Below are 19732 nucleotides of genomic sequence, written 5' to 3'. Positions count from 1 at the left end.
AATGAAAAGGAATTAAAATCACCACACTACCACTCAGCAACATAAACTTACAGTGTTTGGCAGCGAACACAAAGCAGGAAGACAACTCATAACCAGAAGAAAAAAATAATCAAAACTCCCAGAATGACAATGACAACAGAATTAGTAATCAAAGACATTAACATGTGCATTGTAAAGATGGTCTATATATATCTTTGAGAAGGCAGAGGAAAGTATGAACATGAAGAAGACAGAAAAGGAAGCAATAAAAGAGACTCAGTTTGACTTCTAGGAATAAAAAGTACAGTGTCTTGAGTTTAAAAATACATTGAATGGATTGAACAGCATGGTAGGCATTGCAGAAAAAAAGATTAGTGAGCATGAAGATATGGCAATAGAAACAATCAGTGAAATTGAAAAACAGAGGAGAAAGACTGGAAAAAATGGAATACTATAGTATTCAGCTCTTGGGGAAGATCAAGCAGCCTACATATAATTAGAGTTTCAGAAGAGACAGAAGGATAGGAAAAAATACTTGTAAAATAATAGTCAAAGTTTTCTAAATTTGATGAAAATTATAAATGCATAGATTCAAGAGGCTCAATTGACCACAATCAGAATAAAAAGAAAGAAAACCACAGTAAGGCATATCATAATAAAATTGATGAAAATCAGCAAAACAAAAATTTCAAAAGCCAGAGAAAAAGACAAATGGTGTACAAAAGAACAGAGATAAAAATAATGTCTCTTCAGGAAGCAGAAGATAGTGGAGCAATGTCTTGGAATTTTTAACTGTCAACCATGATTCTATACCTAACTCAAAACAAAACAATACTTTAAATATGGAGGCAAAGTACACTTGTTAGATATACAGAAGCTTAGAGCCAGGCGGTGGTGCATATCTGTAATGCCTGAACTATGGGGAGGCTGAGGCAGGAGGATCACTGTGAATTCGAGGCCAACCTGGGCTACATAATGAGTTCAAGGCCAGCCTGGACTACATAGTGAGACCTTGTCTCAAAAACCAAACACCAAAAACCAACCAAACAACAACATATACATATCTATATCTATATCTATATCTATATCTATATATCTGAGTTTAGCAAATTTGTCTCCAGCAGATCAGGACTGCAGTAAGGACTGAAGTAAATCCTTCATACAGAATGAAATGATACAAGATATAAGTTTGAATATACTCAAAGGAATGAAGAATGCCAAAAGTGATACATATATGAATATATGTAAAAGATGTCCCTCTATTAAAAATAATTAACTTCTTTTTAAGCACAATAAAACTTTTTTTTCTGGGATTTAGAACATTTGTAAAAGTAAAATATATGACATGTACAAAGGATAGGAGAAGAGTAGACAGATGGTTTTGTAAGATTCTTATACTATAAGTGAAGTAGTATAACATTATTTAAAAGTAGACTATGGCAAGGTAAAGATGAAGACTGTAAATATCACTAAAAATAAAAGACAATTGTCTTAAGTTTTAAAAAGACAAATTGGCTGAGTCAATAAAAGAGACAAAAAATTAAATTATAAACATTACTCAATCGAAAAGCAGGCACAAAACTAGCTTAAAATAAAAAAAGAACGGATGAGACAAATAGAAAACAAATGGCAAGATGGTAGATTGAAAACCCAATTTATTTATAATCACATTAAATGTAATATCTAAATAATAACATACAGAGATTGTCAAATGGATCTAAAAGAAGGTCTTAACTATAAGCCGTCTACAAGAAACCCAATTAAATATAAATATACAGATAGAGTAAAATTCAAAGAGTGAAGACAGATATATCTTGTTAATATTGATTTTAAGAAAGCTGTAGTGGCTATATTAATATTAATCAAAGTAGAAAACATCAGTCAAAGTAGATTTTGTAGCAGGAAATATTACCAGAGATAATGGTGATCATTTCATAATGATGAGGAAGGTCAGTTCAACAGACTAGCAAGCTAAATGTTTATGTAACTAATAATTAGCTTCAAAATATGTGAAGCAAAAGCTGATTAAATTGCAGAGATTTAATTACAATTTTCCCTTCCTCAATAATTGATAGAGCAAATAAATAGAAAACCTGTAAAGACATAGAAGACTTGGACAACACTGCCAACTAACTTGATCTAATTGACATTTATGGAAGATTCCATCCAATAACATTAAAATACATATTCTTAGCTGTAATTCCTGCACTTGGGAGGCTGAGGAAGGAGGACTGCTACAAGTTTGAGGCCAACCTGAGATACATACAGAATTCAAGGCCAGCCTGAACTATATAGCAGGACCCTGTCTCTAAAAATCTAAAAAATTTAATGAAACATATTCTTTCCCAGTGCAATTTACCAAGATAGATTAGATCTAGGTCATAAAATGAATAAAACAAGTATGTTCTCCAAGCATACCAAAATTTAATTAGAAATAAATGAGAGAAAATATCTCAAAAATTAAAAGTGGGCATGGTAGTGTATGCCTTATAGTCTTAGCACTCAGGAGGCTTAGGCAGGAAGATTTCAAGTTCCAGATCAGTCTGGGCTACGTAGGGAGTTCCAGGCCAGAGAGACTACAGAGATAGATCTTGTCTAAAAAAAATTAAAACAAGTATATGGAAACTAAATAGCATTCATCTAAATAACCCACAGGTCAAAAAACAATGAAAAGGTGCTGGGGATTTAGCTCAGTGGTGTCGCGCTTGCCTCAAAAGCACGAGGTCCTGAGTTTGATCCCCAGTACCGGAAAAAAATAAAACCAACATTGAAAAAGGAAATTAGAAAATAGTTTGAGGGCCAGGGATTTAGCTTAGTGGTTTCACCGCCTGCTGCTCAAGCACAAGGACCCAAGTTCGATCCCTGGTACAAAAAAAAAAAAGAAAAAAAAGAAAAAAAAATAGTTTGAACTAAATGAGAATGAAAATATAACATATCAAAATTTATAAGTTTAATGAAAGCAGTACCTAGTATTAATGTAATCATTTATATGAGAAAAATAGGATTAAAATCAATAACTTAAGCCTTTACCTTAATAACATAGAAATAAAAGCTCCATGCAACCCAAGGTAAGCAGAACAAAGGAAATAATAAAGAGATGAAATAAATGAAATTGAAAACATACAGTAGAGAAAACCAAGAGCTAGTTACTTAAGAAGATCAATAAAACGGATAAATTTCAAGCAGGGTGTGTGGTAGCATATGCCTGTAATCCTAGTACTCTGGGAGGCTGAGGCAGAGAGATTGCAAGTTGGAACCTGACTTGGGCAACTTGGTGCCTTAGTGAGACTCTGTTTCCAAATAAGAAATAAAAAGGGTTGGGGATATAGCTGAGTGTGAAAGCCCTGGGTTTAACTCCCAGTACTGTAGGGTGGTGGTGGTGTTGGATAAATTTTTAATCAGGTAGATCAGAAGAAAGAGAAAATACAAATTACCAATGTCAATAAAAGAGGAGCTGGGCATGGTTGAGCATTCCTATAATCCTAACATTTGGGAGCCTGAGGCAGGAGGATTGCCATGAGTTTGAGGCCAGTTTGGGCTGCATAATGAGTTCAAGGCCAGCCTGAACTATATAGTGAGACCCTGTTACAGGTTTTACAAAAACCAAAAGTAAGTAAAATAAAACAATAAAAGAGGAGACATCACTATAGATCCCATACATTAAAATTATCATAAGGAAATATTATGAATAACTATGCCAATGGATTTGGGAATTTAGGTGACATGAACAAATTCCTCAATAGACACAAACTACCAAAGCTTCATACAGGAAGAAAAAATAACCAGAATAATCCTATACCTATTTGAAAAATGGATTTGTTTTGCTTTTGTTTTTTGAGATAGGGTCTCACTATGTAGCTCAGACTGGCCTTGAACTCACAGTGATTCTCCTGCCTGAGCCTCCTGAGTACTGGGATTACAGGGGTGCACCACCACACCTGGCTCTGAAAAATGAATTTGTAGTTAAAAATCTCATAAGAAAGCTCTAGATCCAGATGTCTTCACTGATGAATCTACCAAATGATTTCATAAAATAAAATAGAAGGGAACATTTTCTAACCCATTCTATCAGGTCAGATCACGCTGATCCTAACCAAAGATGTTACGAGAAAAGTACAGACCAATATACTTCAGGAACATTGATGTAAAACCTGTAACAAAAATTTAGCAGTCTCAAAAGGATAATACATAGGTCATGTATTAAATCCAGTAGTATAGTCAAAAGGTAATTAAATGAAGTTTTCTAATGTAGTTAGTATAGAAAGAGCAGCACAGCTTTCTAGGTAGATAATCTTCCCATCCTTCCTGAATAAGGAAGTAAAATATATTAGGTAAGGAATCTTTTTTTAAAAAACCATAACAAGCCCTCAAACCTTACACTGTGGCTGGGTGCTTCTGCCTGTGGTCGCCCCAAGGCGCTTCAAGTGCCAAGCAAGTTTTTCTAATGTGGCTGCAAACTCTAACTCGTGGCTTGGCCCAGTGAGGATATGGGCTCTGTAGAGCTGGATAGGAAGGTACCTAAGGTTGTCAGGATAAACAGGGATAGGAAACATTCTGTTTTCTAGAAGCTTCTGAGAATAGCTCCATCCTTCTGCCTGAGGAGGCTGGGACAAATTTATTTAATCACTCCCGAGTAGGCCACCCTTCTTCCCCAGGTCACACGACTAACATTTTAATTAAATCTGGACTTTAAGGGAGAAAACCCTGGAGGTCATCGCTGCTGTCTTGACGCAGCTGCCAACTTCACCTAGTGAGATCGCTGAGACCCCACTATGGGGTCACACACAACAGTTTGCTGTTTTGGGTGCCAAGACCAAGGGGGCTTAATGCTTTCCTCTCAGAGCTGAAGAACCTAACTAGAAACCCCTAAAAGGCTGGATCATTGCTCCCATGATTCAATTTAAGCACTTAATTTTGGAAAATTAACAAATAAAACCACTTAATTTGCTACTTACCATGTCAGCATTTGAGTAAATTCCAACAAGCTTTCTCCTTCTCCTTTGCCATCTATTCCATTATCTGCCAAATGTAACTTCACTAACCAAGGACCAGCTTCAGTCAAGCGCTTTTTATTCTTGATTTCTTCAAGAAAATCAGAATATTTTGTTACTTTTAGACAACAGTTTTTCTGTTTATTACCGGGTAGGTAACCAATTTTTTTTTTGCTTACATTCTTTTATTGGTACATTTTAGGTATACAATACGTTTACATTTATCACTGGGTGCTTGTACCTGTGCATGATGTATCTTGGTTCTTATTTTTTCCCCATTCGCTTTGCTCCCTTCCCCCTCTCCACCCTTCCCTATTTACATAGACTTTGTTTCCATTTTTTCATTTTCTTATAATTTTTCCTTTCCCTTCTTTCCTTTCCCCTTCCCCTCCCACTTCCCCTATGCCTTTGGACCTTTACTTCCTATTTCAAATTATCAATTATTTGTTTTAATCATTTTAATCCTTCTTTACACTTTCAGTTTCTCACACTAGAGAAACTATTCAGTATTTACATGTGTGTGTCCTATTTATTTCACTTAAGAGTATGTCCTCAATGTGCATTCATTTAGCTATAAATGTCTCTAGTTTCTCTTTCTTTATGGCTGAGTAGTACTCCATTTTATAAAACAACCACATCTTCTTTATAAGGACTATCATGTCCCCATCTCCCAATTGCCCATCAACTGGAGACTCTTCCAGTCTCCAGTTGGTGGGCAATTGGGCTGCTTCCAAGTTTTAGCTATTACAAATTGTGCTGCTATGAACATGGGTGCACATATATCACTGTGATATGATTCTTTTAATTCTTTTGGGAAGATACCCAGCAGGGGAATAGCTGGGTTGAATGGGACCTCTAGTCCTAGTTCTTTGAGGTACCTCCATACTGATTTCCACAGTGGTTGCACCAGTCTGCACTCCCACCAACAATGGAGAAGTGTTCCTTTCTCCCCACAGCCCCGCCAGCATTTGTTATTGGTTGATTTCTTGATAGTAGCCATTCTTTCTGGGGTGAGGTAGAATCTCAGTGTTGTTTTTATCTGCATCTATTGAATTTAGGTACCCAATTTTAAAAAAATTTATATTTATTGGACTTACGTCAGAAATGTTATTTTGTAATATAGCCAAGGAAATAATATATACATGATCTTTAAAGTCCTGGTTTGATACTCAGATCCTTCTTCATTCTGTACAATAGGAAGTCTCAAACTGCTGTACATGAAAGGAAATTCCACCTTTAATTTAATTAAAGAAGAAAACTGCTGTCCCTAGAAACTCCTTGGTAAAAGATGAATGAGTTGTCCATTGATCTGGGGACATGATAGCCCTTATAAAGGAATTTGGCTCTTATAAAGAGATTTAGCCCTTTAAAAGTCTGCCAATTTGTCCAGTTTTTTGAACTCTAGAAGAAAAGGTTTGAAAGAGAAAGGATCACTCTGCTTTCATGATTCATGAGGTCAGAAGTCCTGGGTCTGCTTCACTTCATCAGTCTATGTAGCTTTTTAAAAGTTCATTGTCAGCACGGAGGTGAGCCACTCCTAGCGCACAAGAGGAGGCTTCCAGGCCACCGTACCACCCCTGCCAGCCCAGAGAAGGTGAGCCACTCGGGTGCCAGGAGCAACCCCACCCCCTGTTGAAATGAAAAGACACATAAACAAGTTTCAAAACCAGACTTCCAGATCACCTAAAACAACCCCAAAGGGAAACGAGATGGAACACTTTGATACTCAACCACCTGGACTCTATGAACTGGCAACAAAAGAGGATCTGGAAAAAATGAAATCAGAAATAATTTCTCACATAACAGCAGAGATTGTGCCCATACTGCAAGACATGATTAATAAATCTAGAGAGGTTACAGATAAAAAAAACAGAGGAGCTGAGGATCATGATGGAATCCCAGCATAAGAAACAAATGGAATCCATAAAACAGATACAAACAGATTTCCAGGAGATTAAAAACTCCACTGAAAGTCTACGCAGCAGAATGAGTCAATGTGAGGACAGAATTTCAGATATAGAAGATAAGATTGCAATTAGTGACAAGGAAAAGAAAAATCGCTTTAAAATTGTAAGGAACCATGAGAAATCAATCCAGGAGCTGCTAGATGATGCAAAGAAGAATAAAGTAAGACTGATCAGAGTCAATGAAGAAACAGGAGAGAGTACAGATGACATAAAAAAACTTTTCACAGAAGTGATGGCAAAAAACTTCTCAACCAGGAGGGAAGTACTTGACATATAGATAAGTGAGGCATATAGGACTCCAAGTAGCCTTGATCAAAAAAAATCTACACATAGGCATATAATTGTTAAGATTCCAGAAACACAACAGAAGAACAAAATTCTATAAGCAGTTAAGAGAAAAGAAACAAATCACATACAAGGGAAAGCCCATCAGAATCACAGAAGACTTCTCAATGCAAACCCTCAAGTCAAGAATAGCTTGGAGTGATGTATTTCAAGCCCTAAAGGAAAACAGCCTCCAACCTAGATTGATGTACCCTCCAAAACTATCTTTCAAAATGGATGGAGAAATAAGATACTTTCATGACAAAGAGCACCCTAGGAACTTCATGAATACCAAACCAGCACTCCAAAAAATTTTAGGCAATATCCTAGGAAAAGACAATGAGGATCACAACCCCAGGAAACACAGCAGAATGAATCCATCTGGCATGACAAGAAATTAAATGCAAAGGGGGAGAATCCAACAAAAAGAAAAAATCATGACAATGATAAGTCAATACATATCGTTATAACCATCAATATGAATGGTCTCAATTCACCAATCAAAAGAAATATACTGGCAGAATGGGTCAAGAAGCAAGATCCAACAATATGTTGTATATAAGAAACACATTTAATTCAAAAAGAAACTCATAGACTGAAAGTTAAAGGGTGGAAAACAATACCACATGCGACAGGAACCCAAAAAAAAGTAGTAGCTATCCTCTTTGCAAGATCAAGTGGATTTCAAATGAAAATCTGAAACATTCTGGTCCCAAGAATTTCAGATAAGGGATAGTCAACTTGTATGTACAAATCTATTGTGAACATGTGTTTTCATTCCTCTTAAGTAAAAACTTAAGAATAGAAATTTCTATATTGTTTTCCAAAATGGTTTTATCATTTTACATTCACATTAGCAGTATTAGAAAGTTCTAACTGGTTCACACCTAAGCTGACATTTGTTCTTTTGAAGCTTTTAACTTCATCTCCCTAATGAGTGTATAATTCAATCTTGTTATTGTACTGGTTAGTATTTTTCTTTTTTTGGTACTGGGGATTGAACTTGGGTCCTTGCGCTTTGATTGGTATTTTTCTGATTCTAGTGTTGCACACCTTTCCTTGTGCTGTACTGGCTATTTATCATCATCTTGTGTCTACTTTTTAACTGGGTTGTCTATTAATGAGCTGTAAGAGTTCTTTATATATTCTGGTCATAGGTTATATGCATTATAAATATGGTCTATTTAAGGACTACTTTTCATTTTCTTAACGCTGTCATTTAAAGTTCTAAATTTTGATGGAATCTCATTTATCATCTTTTTCCATTTGCTGAAAATACTATCTTTTCCTCTGCTCTTGAATTGAGTTTATGTTCTATAAAATGTTAATGTTAAATAATCTTTCAAAACTTGGGCTGGGGATTTAGCTCAGTGGTTTTGCCACCTGCTGCGCAAGCACAAGGACCTGAGTTCAATCCCCGGTACCAAAAAAAAAAATAATAATAATGATCTTTCAAAACTCAGTGGACCATATATGTGTAGTTCTATTTCTCTGTTTTATTCCAATGATCTATATGTCTTTCCTTACACCAACACTGCCTTGATTACTGTAGCTTTAGAGGAAGTCTTAAAATTAGGTACTAAATGTCTTCCAACACTGTTTTTTTTTTCTTTTTACTTTTCTAGGTCCTTTGTACTCCTACATAACTTTTAAATTTCAATATCCAATTCTTCATTTATAGCAAATATCCATAGACCTGAATTTTTATATATACCTTGTGTTGGGCCGGGGATTTAGCTCAGTGGTTTCGCTGCCTGCTGTGCAAGGGCAAGGACACGAGTTTGATCATCAGTACCAAAAAAAAAAAAAGCAGATAATATATACCTTGTGTTTTCTAATCCTGCTAAATTCAAATACAAGTTCTAGGGGCTCCTAGAGATTTCTTAGTATTTTCTCTGTAGATGATCATTTCATCTACATATAAAGATGTTACTTCTACCTTGCCAATCCTATCCTAGTTGTGTCATTTTATTGCCAGACTATTTTGGTTTGGGCCTATGTTTCAAAGTTCAATGGACAGATGAAGAGTAGGCATATCTGCCCTGTTCCCCACCTTAGGGAGAAAGCATTGTATCTTCTCCATTCATATGAGGCATTTTTGGTGAAAGTATGGAGTACATGGCTTATCTGTTGAGAAGGTTCTGTTCTACTTCTAGTCTCCTGATAGCTTTTACCATGAATAGCTGTAGAATTTAGTCCAATCCTTTTTCTCCAACTAGTGACAGGATCATATGGCATTTTCCTTTCCTCTGTTAAAATGATGACTTTTGGGGGTGGATCTTCCAATGCTGAACCAACACTGCCATCCCTATAATAAAACCACTTTCTACATACTGCCAGATCTGACTTCTCATAGTTTGTTTTGTTAAACAAATTTTTATCTATGTTCATATTTTTTTCTTCTATTATCTTTATCCAGCTTTAGGATTAGCACAATGTTGATTTCCTAAAAAGAGAGAACTGTTCCTTTTTTCTGCTTTCAATGTTTGATATAATTTATCAGTTAACACATATATGAACCTGTTGTTGTCATATAGAGAGGTTTTCAAGCTAGAAATATACTTTTTTTAATAGGTGCTATTCAAATTTTATATTTCCTCCAGAGTTAGTTTCATTAATTTGTCTTCCAAGGTACTTTTTAGAAGTTGTCAAATTTATTTCAAAAAATATTTTTACAATATGCTTTCTATATCCTTTTAAATTCTGTAAAATCTGTGGTAATCTCTTCTAGATCTTGATATTGTAATTTTAAAAATGTATAATTGATATTGTTTAATAGGAAGAAAAGGTCTAAATGAGTAGGGGAAGTGGGAGGGGTAGGGGTAAGGAAAGAAGGGGAAAAATATGAGAAAAGGAAAAAAAACGGAAACAAAGTCTTTGCAAATAGGGAAGGGTGGAGGGGGTGAAGAGAGGGCAGGGGAAGGGGAAAAAAATAAGAACCAAGATACATCGTATGCAGGTACAAGATCCCAATGATGAATGTAACTGTATTTTATACCTAAAATGTACTAATAAACTTTATGGAAAAAAAAAAACTTCATTGTCAGTGCTATGGACTGGCATCATGTACACATTTAATTTATACTGTTTCAAGCTTAGGAATTTGGTAAAGGAAAAAACAGAAAAGGGATAAGAAAGAGAAACAGCTCTGAACACTAACATGGGCTCACCCACTGAGTCAGTGTGGGATAGGAAATCTGAACCACCAGCAGGCTCAAAGCCAACTGGCTTCCTGGGGCCTTCAGGTGTTCACAGTTTATATGCACCCCTTTATCACTAGAAAGCTACTGCATCTTGGGTTCAGCCAAAGAGTGGGGGATCTGCTAAAAGCCAGGGAAGAGACAGTGGTAGATAACATATCTGTGGATTGTACAAAGAATGATCCAAAAATATAGTCGTTTAATTAAAAAAAATTTATTATAGTAAAAGACACCACATTCCCCTTAATCCCCCTCACAATAACCCCTCCTGCTCTGAACACACTTATTCCATCATTCTTGCCACTTTCTGAAGCAGTTTTGAAGTCCTCTTTTAAGAGTGTCTTTAGTTGTGTTGTTGTGGCTGCCTTCATCCTTTGAATTGTTTCAAAATGTTTACCTTTAAGGTCATTTTGACTTTGGGGAAGAGCCAGAACTCATAAAGGGTCATATCTGGTGAATAAAGTGCACAAAGACACACCATAATGTTTTTATGAGGCTGCCTTTTCATTACAGGGCACTTGGCGATAACAAGCACATTATTTATTTATTTTTTTCTGTAACTAGTTGTTAATCTGTATTTTTTAGATAACAATGACAACAGGAAAGAGTCCATACATGCTCAGTACACATGCAATCTGTTTTTGAATATTTTTGATACTAGGTGGCCAGAATGCAAGGATTAGAGGGCCAACTATACCCCACTGTATTTGCACACCACAGTTTACTCATCTGGGCATCTGCTGACACTTGGGTTGTTTCCACCTTTTGGCTTCTGTGAAGAATGCTGATAGGCACAACAGTGTACAGTATCTGAGCTCTGCTGTTGGATTCTCCAGGGTGTACACTAAGAAATGGAATTGCTGACTCACAGAGTAATTCAATGTTTAACTTTTTGAGGGAGAGAATATCATGCCACACAACTGCTCACAGCAAGCCGCACACTTTCACATTCTCAGCCTTAAAGACCAAGGTTTCAACTTCTCCAAATCCTCACCAGCACTTGTACTTTTCAGTTTAGCCATCCTCATGAGTCAGTACCTCAAGATGAGCTCCATCTTCATTTCCCTGATAAATAATGATGTTGAGTTCTTTTCATGTGCTGATTGGCCATTTGTATATCTTCTTTAGAGAAACGTCTATTCTTTGTCCATTTTTGAATTGGCTTGTTTTGTTGTTGTTGTTGTTACTTAGTTGTAAGACTTTCTCTGTATCACTCTTAGTTAATCAAGAAAACCTCTGGTCCATTTGAGAGATGCAGATGAAAACAATGCTGAGATTCCACCTCACCTCAGAAAGAATGGCTGCTATCATGAAATCAATGAATAACAAGTGCTGGCGAGGTTGTAGGGAGAAAGGAATCCTTCTTCATTGTTGGTGGCAGTGCAGACTGGTGCAAACACTGCAGTGTTTTCCATGGTGCTGGCTCTGCTTTCCTCTCCTGGGACTCTCCATCAGGACTGCTGTATTCTTCAGCAAGGGCTTCCTCAGCTAGTGGAGCACTTCCTTCATCTTCAAAGCCAGCAATGCAGAGTTGAGTTTTCCTCCACCGTGTCCCTCCAACATCGACCCGCATGCACATTTTTTATCACACTTCATAAAGGCTTCCAGAAATGCTTCAGTGAGAAGAACAATGGGATAAATGTGTGGAGGGGAAGTGTTTGGAGGGAGATTAATGGCAGCATATCTTTTACTGTAATAAATTTTTAAAAATTAAACATTCTGTTTATATTTTGATCATCCCTGGAATTGTGCAGGCATTTAATGGATTTAAAAGGGTCATTTAACTCTACCCTACTGTGACCACCATGCTGACTTGAGAGCTTATCCCCAGTGCCTGAATTCACTCAGCATTCCACAAATACTTTTGAATGCCAAGCACTGGTCTAGGTGCTGGGGCTCTAAGTGGGAACAAGAGGAACAAATAGGCATGTCTTTTCTGAGCTGACATTAAGTGAATGCTAACCAGTGTGTGGGAGGACTTGATGATAGTCAAATAAGTGTTCAGTCCTTGGAGGAAAACTGATGCTTTATGGAAAGGTGGTATATGTTTGTTGAAGCTGGGCACACCTATAATACCAGCACTCTGGGAAGCTGAAGCAGGAGGCTGACAAGTTCAAGCCCAGCCAGCAGAAAGGCCCTGGGTTCAATCTGGGTATCACTCCCCCTGCCAAAAAAAGTTTGTTGATTGAATGAATGACTAATAGACTAGAGGATACAATCATATTGTGAAAATTTTTACTGTTCATCGTTTTTTCAAGTACAATGTGATAAATAATGTCTTGATTCCACTCATAAACATGAACGGAATATGATTTTTAAATTTCTAAGAACTTTTCACAGACATGCATGCCTTCAAAAGCTTCAGTCTATGGCCCTGAATGATTAACAATGTAGCCATTGATCACATATGGACCTCTTTTCTTTTCACCCCTCCTGGAAGCAGTGGGTGAAACATGAGCCATTGGGCCCCAGGTGAAGGATGAAGGCTAAATTCCTATACAGCTGCTCAACTTTTCTTTCTTTCTTTTCTTTTCTTTTTTCTTTTTTTTTGGTACCAGGGATCAAACTCTGGTCCTTGCACTTACAAGGCAGGCGGCAGCACCACTGAGCTAAATCCCCAGCCCTAAAAGAGTTCTTTTTTTGGAGGATACCGGGGATCGAACTCGGGACCTTGTGCTTGCGAGGCAGGGGGCAGCATCAACTTTTCAATGAGAGAAACTCCCTCAGCCGGTCTGCACCCCCAGTGGAGCCAGTGTGGGACAAATGTGCATCCTCAGGGAGGAAGGGAGCCCCAAGTCTGTGATAGAACGGGTAAAACATGCATCATGTGGGGAAAAACAGTACATTTCCCCCATCAGACTGGTGTTCAGACAGGCAGTGATGTCATCTTTGCCTATGAAGAACAACCAGTTTGGAACCAACCAGTCTGCTCTTATGAGTTCCAGTGCCCCTTGGAGAAGGTGGGACAGTAGAACAGTTTAGGCAGGGGTTTCTTGCTCCAGGGCTTTAATCAAAGGGCAAGATTCTTCTCTCTTGGCTTAAGGATGAATACATAATACTAGATCTACCCCAACTATTCACCCTAACCCATTTTTACCTCATCTTACATTTCTCTACCTTAAAACAAAAACAAGCTCTATTTTAATTTGCTCCTTCTGTCCAAGAAAAACTCAGCAATTCTGAGTTCCCAGAAAACTCAGCAGTGGCGCAATCACACCTAATTATTTTAGAGGCTGAGTGGTGTGATGTAATGTACAGAGTGCCCAGGTTTAACACCTCTCTCTCAAAAGTACCATGTGATTCCCAGAAGGTCACTTAATTACTCTGAACTTAAATTTCCTCATTGATAAACAGAGATAATAATACCCATCTTCTCAAAGCATGGAGGACTGACTAGAAAGCACTGTGAAATAACAATGGTCAAGGCTCACAGTACACAGTAAATATTAATGCTTTGGCTCTTGGTGTCATTTCTAGATTTTATGAGTCCCTGAAACAGCAGAATGAGAGCAACCTGGTGGAGAAACTCCATAGGCAAGGTGTCCTCCCTGCCACCCTGCTCCCTGAGACGCCTTCCCTGGAGCCATGCACAGATCCACTGCGGGCTTCTGACCTTGTGCTTCCATCTCTTCTCCTTAGTTAATTACCAAGCAAGCTGCCCCAACTGTCCTTGAATCCAGGATCTTTCTCAGCACCCTCATTAAACTGTACGTATGTAACTCTATCTTTCATCATTATACTCTGTTCTCCACTTTATCTTCTCCTGCCCGAAATGGAGTAAGAGCCTCCTAATCTCCATCCTCCAGATATTCTGCTTGCAAGTTCTTCAAAGCTGTCTCTGCACACAGGAGAAAGCCTAACTCCTCAACACTGCTCATGGCTTTCAGCCATGTGGGCCCACTGGCCACACCTCTAGTCACTCCCGCAATGACCACTGTGCTGTGAATGTCATGCTTCTGGGACGTCTGACATTCCCCGCCGGGTACCTACACCTCCAAGCCTTTTCTCCTGTGGTCCTCTCTGATTAGAATCCTGTCTTATCAGCCAAGAAACTTCTCACTCTTTCCAGCAGAGCTCTATGTGGGCCAGTATCCAATGGTCAGGTGTTAATTTTCATGGGAGCAGCATTACTCCAGGGAGATTCCTCACTCCTAGTCTCTCCTGGGGCCACCAGAGCAGGTGGGCACCACACATTCTGGGGGGCACTGTACTGTTCTGCTACACCATGACCTCCTGCTCATCTGTGGGTGCCAAGTCCTCATAGGACCTTCTCCTTGTGGTAGAATTTTTTTTAACTTGTTAAAAATAACTTCTTTCCATTGACAAGGAACATGTGTAATTTCCTGTGTAATTCTCACTTTCATAAACCAGAACATAAACTCCGTTTGCTTGATTACAGGACTCAGGAAACACAATGTAATTAGCGTTGGACGATTCACATCTTGGATCTTGGAACCTGTGTGTAGAGGTTGGCATTGTTCAACCATCACCCAAGGATGAGGCCCCAAATAAAATAATTTCAGGATTCTAACCAGCAACTCCCTGTTTTGGAAATAATAAAGCTATTTTGAAGATTACATCTTGACTTTTGAACTTGGCCCTTGCATTCCTTAATGCTGCTGGCATTTCTGTGGATTGTAGCTATGATATAAGCAAAAATACCTTATTTGGAGAGGCAAATTTACCACTTGGTACTGTAGTAAAGGCTTCAAACTTATGGAAGGAGCATTTAATGGTTGGATGTTTTACCCTCTACATGTCTAAGCTGCTTACTGGCTCTCTGGGTCTTGAGTCCTCCAGAATTAAAACGGCCTGGGAGACCATAGTGTGGGGTTGGGCTGGGCCTGGAACAGGCCCGGCTGACTCCTTGGTTCTCAATGGTTCTTTCAGGAATGGGGCAGGGCGGGGGGGCATTGATGTGACACAAAGGCCTTGCTGGAATGGGGCTCAGAAAAACCACTCTGCAATGGCTATGTGACTGTTAGCCATCTGCCATCTTCTATCTCTTTATAGACCCCACAGGTTTGTCATCAGACATGAACCAAGCTGGACACCACCTGTTTGAGGGTAGATCAACCTCAGGCCCAGGATTCCCCTGATCCTGTGTCCCTGTGGTACCAACAGCCATGACTCCAGGAGTGAGCCCACCTGAGTATGGATAAGACAAGGACATGAGGACAGAAATGAGCCTAGGCCTGTTTCTTCTGGGGTTTCCAGGGCAGGAAAGGAATCTGACTCTGCCCTCTGATTTTCTTCACTGAGCAAAATAAATCAAGAACAGGCAATCTAATTTTTGTGAAGTCTAAAACAGTGGTTCTCAAAGAGTGGTCCCTGGAACAGCAGTATCAGCATCCCCAGGGGAGTTGATAGAAACACAGATCTCTGGCCCTTCCTCAGATCCACTGGCTCAGGACCCTGGGCAGGGGTGCCCGGTGCTCCGGGTTTTAACAGGCTCCCCAGGTTCCTCTGAAGCTGCTCAGGTTAAAAAGCACTGGGCTAATGATTCTTCATGTTCACTGAACCTCTGAGGCAGGACAAACGTCTAAATGGAATATTGTGCTTCTTCTATCAACTTGTAAATACCTGCTCCATGTAAAATTGTCAAGTTTGTGTAATTATTACTCCAAATGTTCTTATGACTCCAAATGAGAAGAGTAATGGGGGTGGGGCTCAGGGTTGTGAATGGGGTTTTGATTCATGCAGTATTGTGAGGAGAACTTTCCAAGCAGCAGGCCAAAAGCCTCCAGTCCACAAAAGGGAGTACATAAGAATAGCTTGGCTGTTTCCAATTAGGACCAAATGGAAACCATCTGGACTCCTCACCCTGGAGGTTGATATAAATCAGCTCAATCTGACCCTTTATTTTGGGACAAGTAGAACTCCTCTACCAAAGACCAAACTCTTCCCCAAACACCTTATGACTGTAGAAGTAGTTGTCCAACGTGGAAAGGCATTTTAAAGCTTGTCTTGTGAACTCTGGAAATATAAGATAAATATATATTGGATATGAAGTTGTTTCTTTTGAGTCCCCAGGAAAAGAAAGACTTTAATGGCTTCTGTTGTCTACTGGGTTAAGTCCAAACTCTTGGCCTGACATGCAAGGTTCCCCTTAATGTGGCCCTTCCTCCCACATCCTCTTGTTCTAGCTAAACTTGCCCACTCCTGGCTTGCATCATCAAGGGTTTCCTTCCTCAGTTAAGCCCTTTCTTTCTGCACCATGTCAGCTTGTTCACAAAGCCTGTCCAGTTCTACCCCTGAGATAGAATCCCCTTCTCTGAATTTCCAAAACCTACCAGCACTGTCCAGTGGGAAGACTCTATTTACATCAGGCAGCAGAGACAGGGTCAGATACACTTTTGCACTTTATATCTTCCTTTGGCTCTTTAGACCAAAGAATTTGTAATTTTCTAATTCAGTGATATTTCACAGAGGAGATACAAAGATATTTCAAGGCCAGGAAAAAAAAAAAAAGGTTGCACATGACCAGATTAGAATTGAAGAGAAAGCCAAGTGACAAGTTTCAGTGGATGACCGCTCTCCTCCCAAACAGAGCAACGTAAATTTATTTTAGCTTCCTGGAGGAGTTTCCCAAAGGCCATGTTCTTGACACGCCCAGTGATGATCTCATGCTGTGGCTTTAGACTTTCAATATGGCAATACTGGAGCAATGAACCCGTGAGCATGAAGCCCTCATTTTGCAGTGCAGGATGCTGAGATCCAGGCCCTGGTGGAAATGTCAGGAGTAGGACTGTGGTCCCAAATATTTAGCTGGGACCATTTAACACTGGGTAGCTTCTCATTTGGTGTAACCTTGCTCAGAGACTACGGAGTTGTGATTTCTTAAATTTCCTTCAAAATCCCTCAGTTTCTGATTGTAAGTAACAATCATAGGAGAGGCTTGAAGTTGAATTTATGAGGTCCTGTTAGTTGTTCATTGCAGAGCTGTTCACAAACCATGTCCGGCCTCATAATTCCTTTTTGGAATGTTGACTGTGTCCAAGATTAATTCCCCTAGTGGATATGATGAAGCCATTCTTGTTTAGTTTGTAGGAGATCACAAGACACTGAGTCTTCTTTTTTTCCTCTGCCTGAGTTTTTCTCTTGGGTAATTATCCAGGAGTAGGAACACATATCTCATGAAAGGGGAAGTGAGTTAAAAGATGAAGAGAATGGAAGGAATGGTTGGAATGGACAACAACAAACAATATCTTTTTTTCTCTTTTTCTTCCCTAAAGTAGTTGTCACTGTGACAGCTTGAGATGATTTTGCAATCTGGCTCAAAGTAGAACTTCCCTTCTGGCTGGCTGGTTGGAAAAAAAATTGGAAAAATAATAGTAGCCTGTTCCCAGTGAGAGAGTGGGCTTGGGATGCTGTTGTTGCTAGTTATCGCTCTCACTTTGTGCACTCTGGACAGAGGTGTTTCGCACAAGAGAGAACTGGCTGACCTGATGTCCCAATCACTGCAGGTCAGGCGGGCATTGTTGCATTTCTCTCCTCAGTCTTGGGGTAGATATGGAACTAAGTGGGGCCCCAATCAGCATCCTGCTAGGCCTCATGTTAATGCTCCCTTACATGCCATGGCAGTCCTTGATAAAAGGGGCTCTATATTCCTGGGGTAAGAAAATAGCAAGGAAACATACTTTGGGGCCTCTTTTAAAAAATATTAAAACCTTCTTCCTCTGGAGTCATTCTGGACTCTTCCTTTCTCTTGTACCCCACATCCAGTGTGCAGGAAATGGCAAAGCGCAGAATCTGACCCTTTCCACCACTTCCCTGCTACTGACACAGGTCTCCCTTTCATAGACCACAGGCCAGAAGCCCCTGGCAGGTCTCTCTGCTCCCCAGCCTGTGTGCTGCATAGATGGAAGGTTCCTTCTTAAGCGTAGCCCCGGAGCTGCTCCTCTGCTCCTTCTTGGTCACAGTGCTCTTCCCCTGCAGGGGCAGCTCTGGCACAGGCCACTCCCTCTGCCTGGATGCTCTTCCCCATGTATGAGAGGGCTCCTTCCTCACCTGCTATGGCTGTTCTCAGAGGTCACCTCTGCCAGGAGCCCATGCTTAACTGCCCATCTAAAATCCTGTCGGACTCTCACACTCCATGCCTCTCTCTACCTTTTTGTTTTCCTCATCAGTATCACCTTCTAACAAACTGTGGCACGTATATATTTATTATACCTTTTTTAAATGGCCTAGACTGTACACACACACCACCCAGGCACACATTTGCACAGGCACATGTGTTCCCAGCCTCTCCCTAAGACAGAGATATTGTTTTATGCACTAATGTATCCCTAGCACTTAGAAGAGGATTTTGTGTCTATCAGACACACATGCACGTACAGCACACAGAGAAGAAAGGCACATCATTACTCAGTTTGCTTTTGCAGATTATAACACATAGTTAAGAAAACAAACTTGTTGCTGAGTGGTGGCACACACCTGTAATCCCAGCTACTCAGGAGGCTGAGGCAGGAGGATCACAAATTCCAGGCCAGCTTGAGCAAATTAGTGAGAGTCTGTCTCAAATAAAACATAATTTAAAAGGGCTGAGGACATAGCTCAGTGGTAGAGTGCTTACCCATGAGGCCTTTGGTTTGATCTCTAGTATTACGGAACAACAAAACACCAACAAAAGACTTGTGATTGGGTTGTTAGTCATTTGGGCCCCCTAGGTTGTCAGCAGGACAAAGCCATCATGCCTGACTCTGGGCTGAAGACAAGATTACTGAGAGGTCTGGGAGTAGCTCACAGGACAGGAGGGGGATCCAAACATTTGGGCTTTATAAAGCAGTGGTCCCAAAACATTTTTGTAGGTTGTAGATGTAGCTCAGTGGTAGAGCGCTTGCCCTGGAGTCCATGCTTAGTACTAAAAAGAAAAAAAAAATTATTTGCTCTTATAATATCCTCAAGGAATGTTGAAAATCTTATTGTATTGTCTGATACACTTTTAGGTTTATTTTATTTTACTCTTTGTGGTACTGGGGATTGAACCCAGGCCTTTGGACTGAGCTACATTCCTAGCCCTTTTTAAATTTTAAAACAGGATCTTGCTAAGTCTTTAACTTGCCCAGGGTGGGCTTGATAACTGGCTCATGCCACCACACCCAGCTGATAATAACATTTTTCATTATAAGCTTTTAAATTTCAAAGAATAAAATTTCTACCATATGGCAAATGTTGACATTTAAAAATAAAATCTTTTATATCATTTTCTTAACTGGATTAAGTGGAACCCTAACTCCAAGTGACGTGAAATAATATAAAACACAAGCAA

At 39.4% G+C, this 19732-nt stretch overlaps 1 protein-coding gene across 4 annotated transcripts in view; it reads right to left on the bottom strand.

Annotated features, from left to right (window-relative positions):
• The window catches only part of LOC101726050 (LINE-1 retrotransposable element ORF2 protein), an 81690-nt gene that overhangs the window by 3961 nt on the left and 57997 nt on the right, over nucleotides 1–19732 (bottom strand). For all 4 annotated transcript variants that reach the window (XM_087186249.1, XM_004834359.4, XM_087186248.1 and 1 more), the window contains one exon: nucleotides 4935–5061. In XM_087186249.1, the coding sequence (XP_087042375.1) occupies nucleotides 4935–5061 (127 nt within the window). The remainder of the gene's footprint in view (nucleotides 1–4934; nucleotides 5062–19732) is intronic.

The sequence above is a fragment of the Heterocephalus glaber genome, unplaced genomic scaffold, assembly GCF_053883595.1.
Source record: "Heterocephalus glaber isolate CG9 unplaced genomic scaffold, H.glaber_assembly_v1.0 deba00001504, whole genome shotgun sequence".
In the NCBI taxonomy this organism is placed as follows: domain Eukaryota; kingdom Metazoa; phylum Chordata; class Mammalia; order Rodentia; family Bathyergidae; genus Heterocephalus; species Heterocephalus glaber.
Note: the sequence above shows the minus strand (reverse complement) of the source record. Positions and strands in the feature narration are given on the sequence as shown.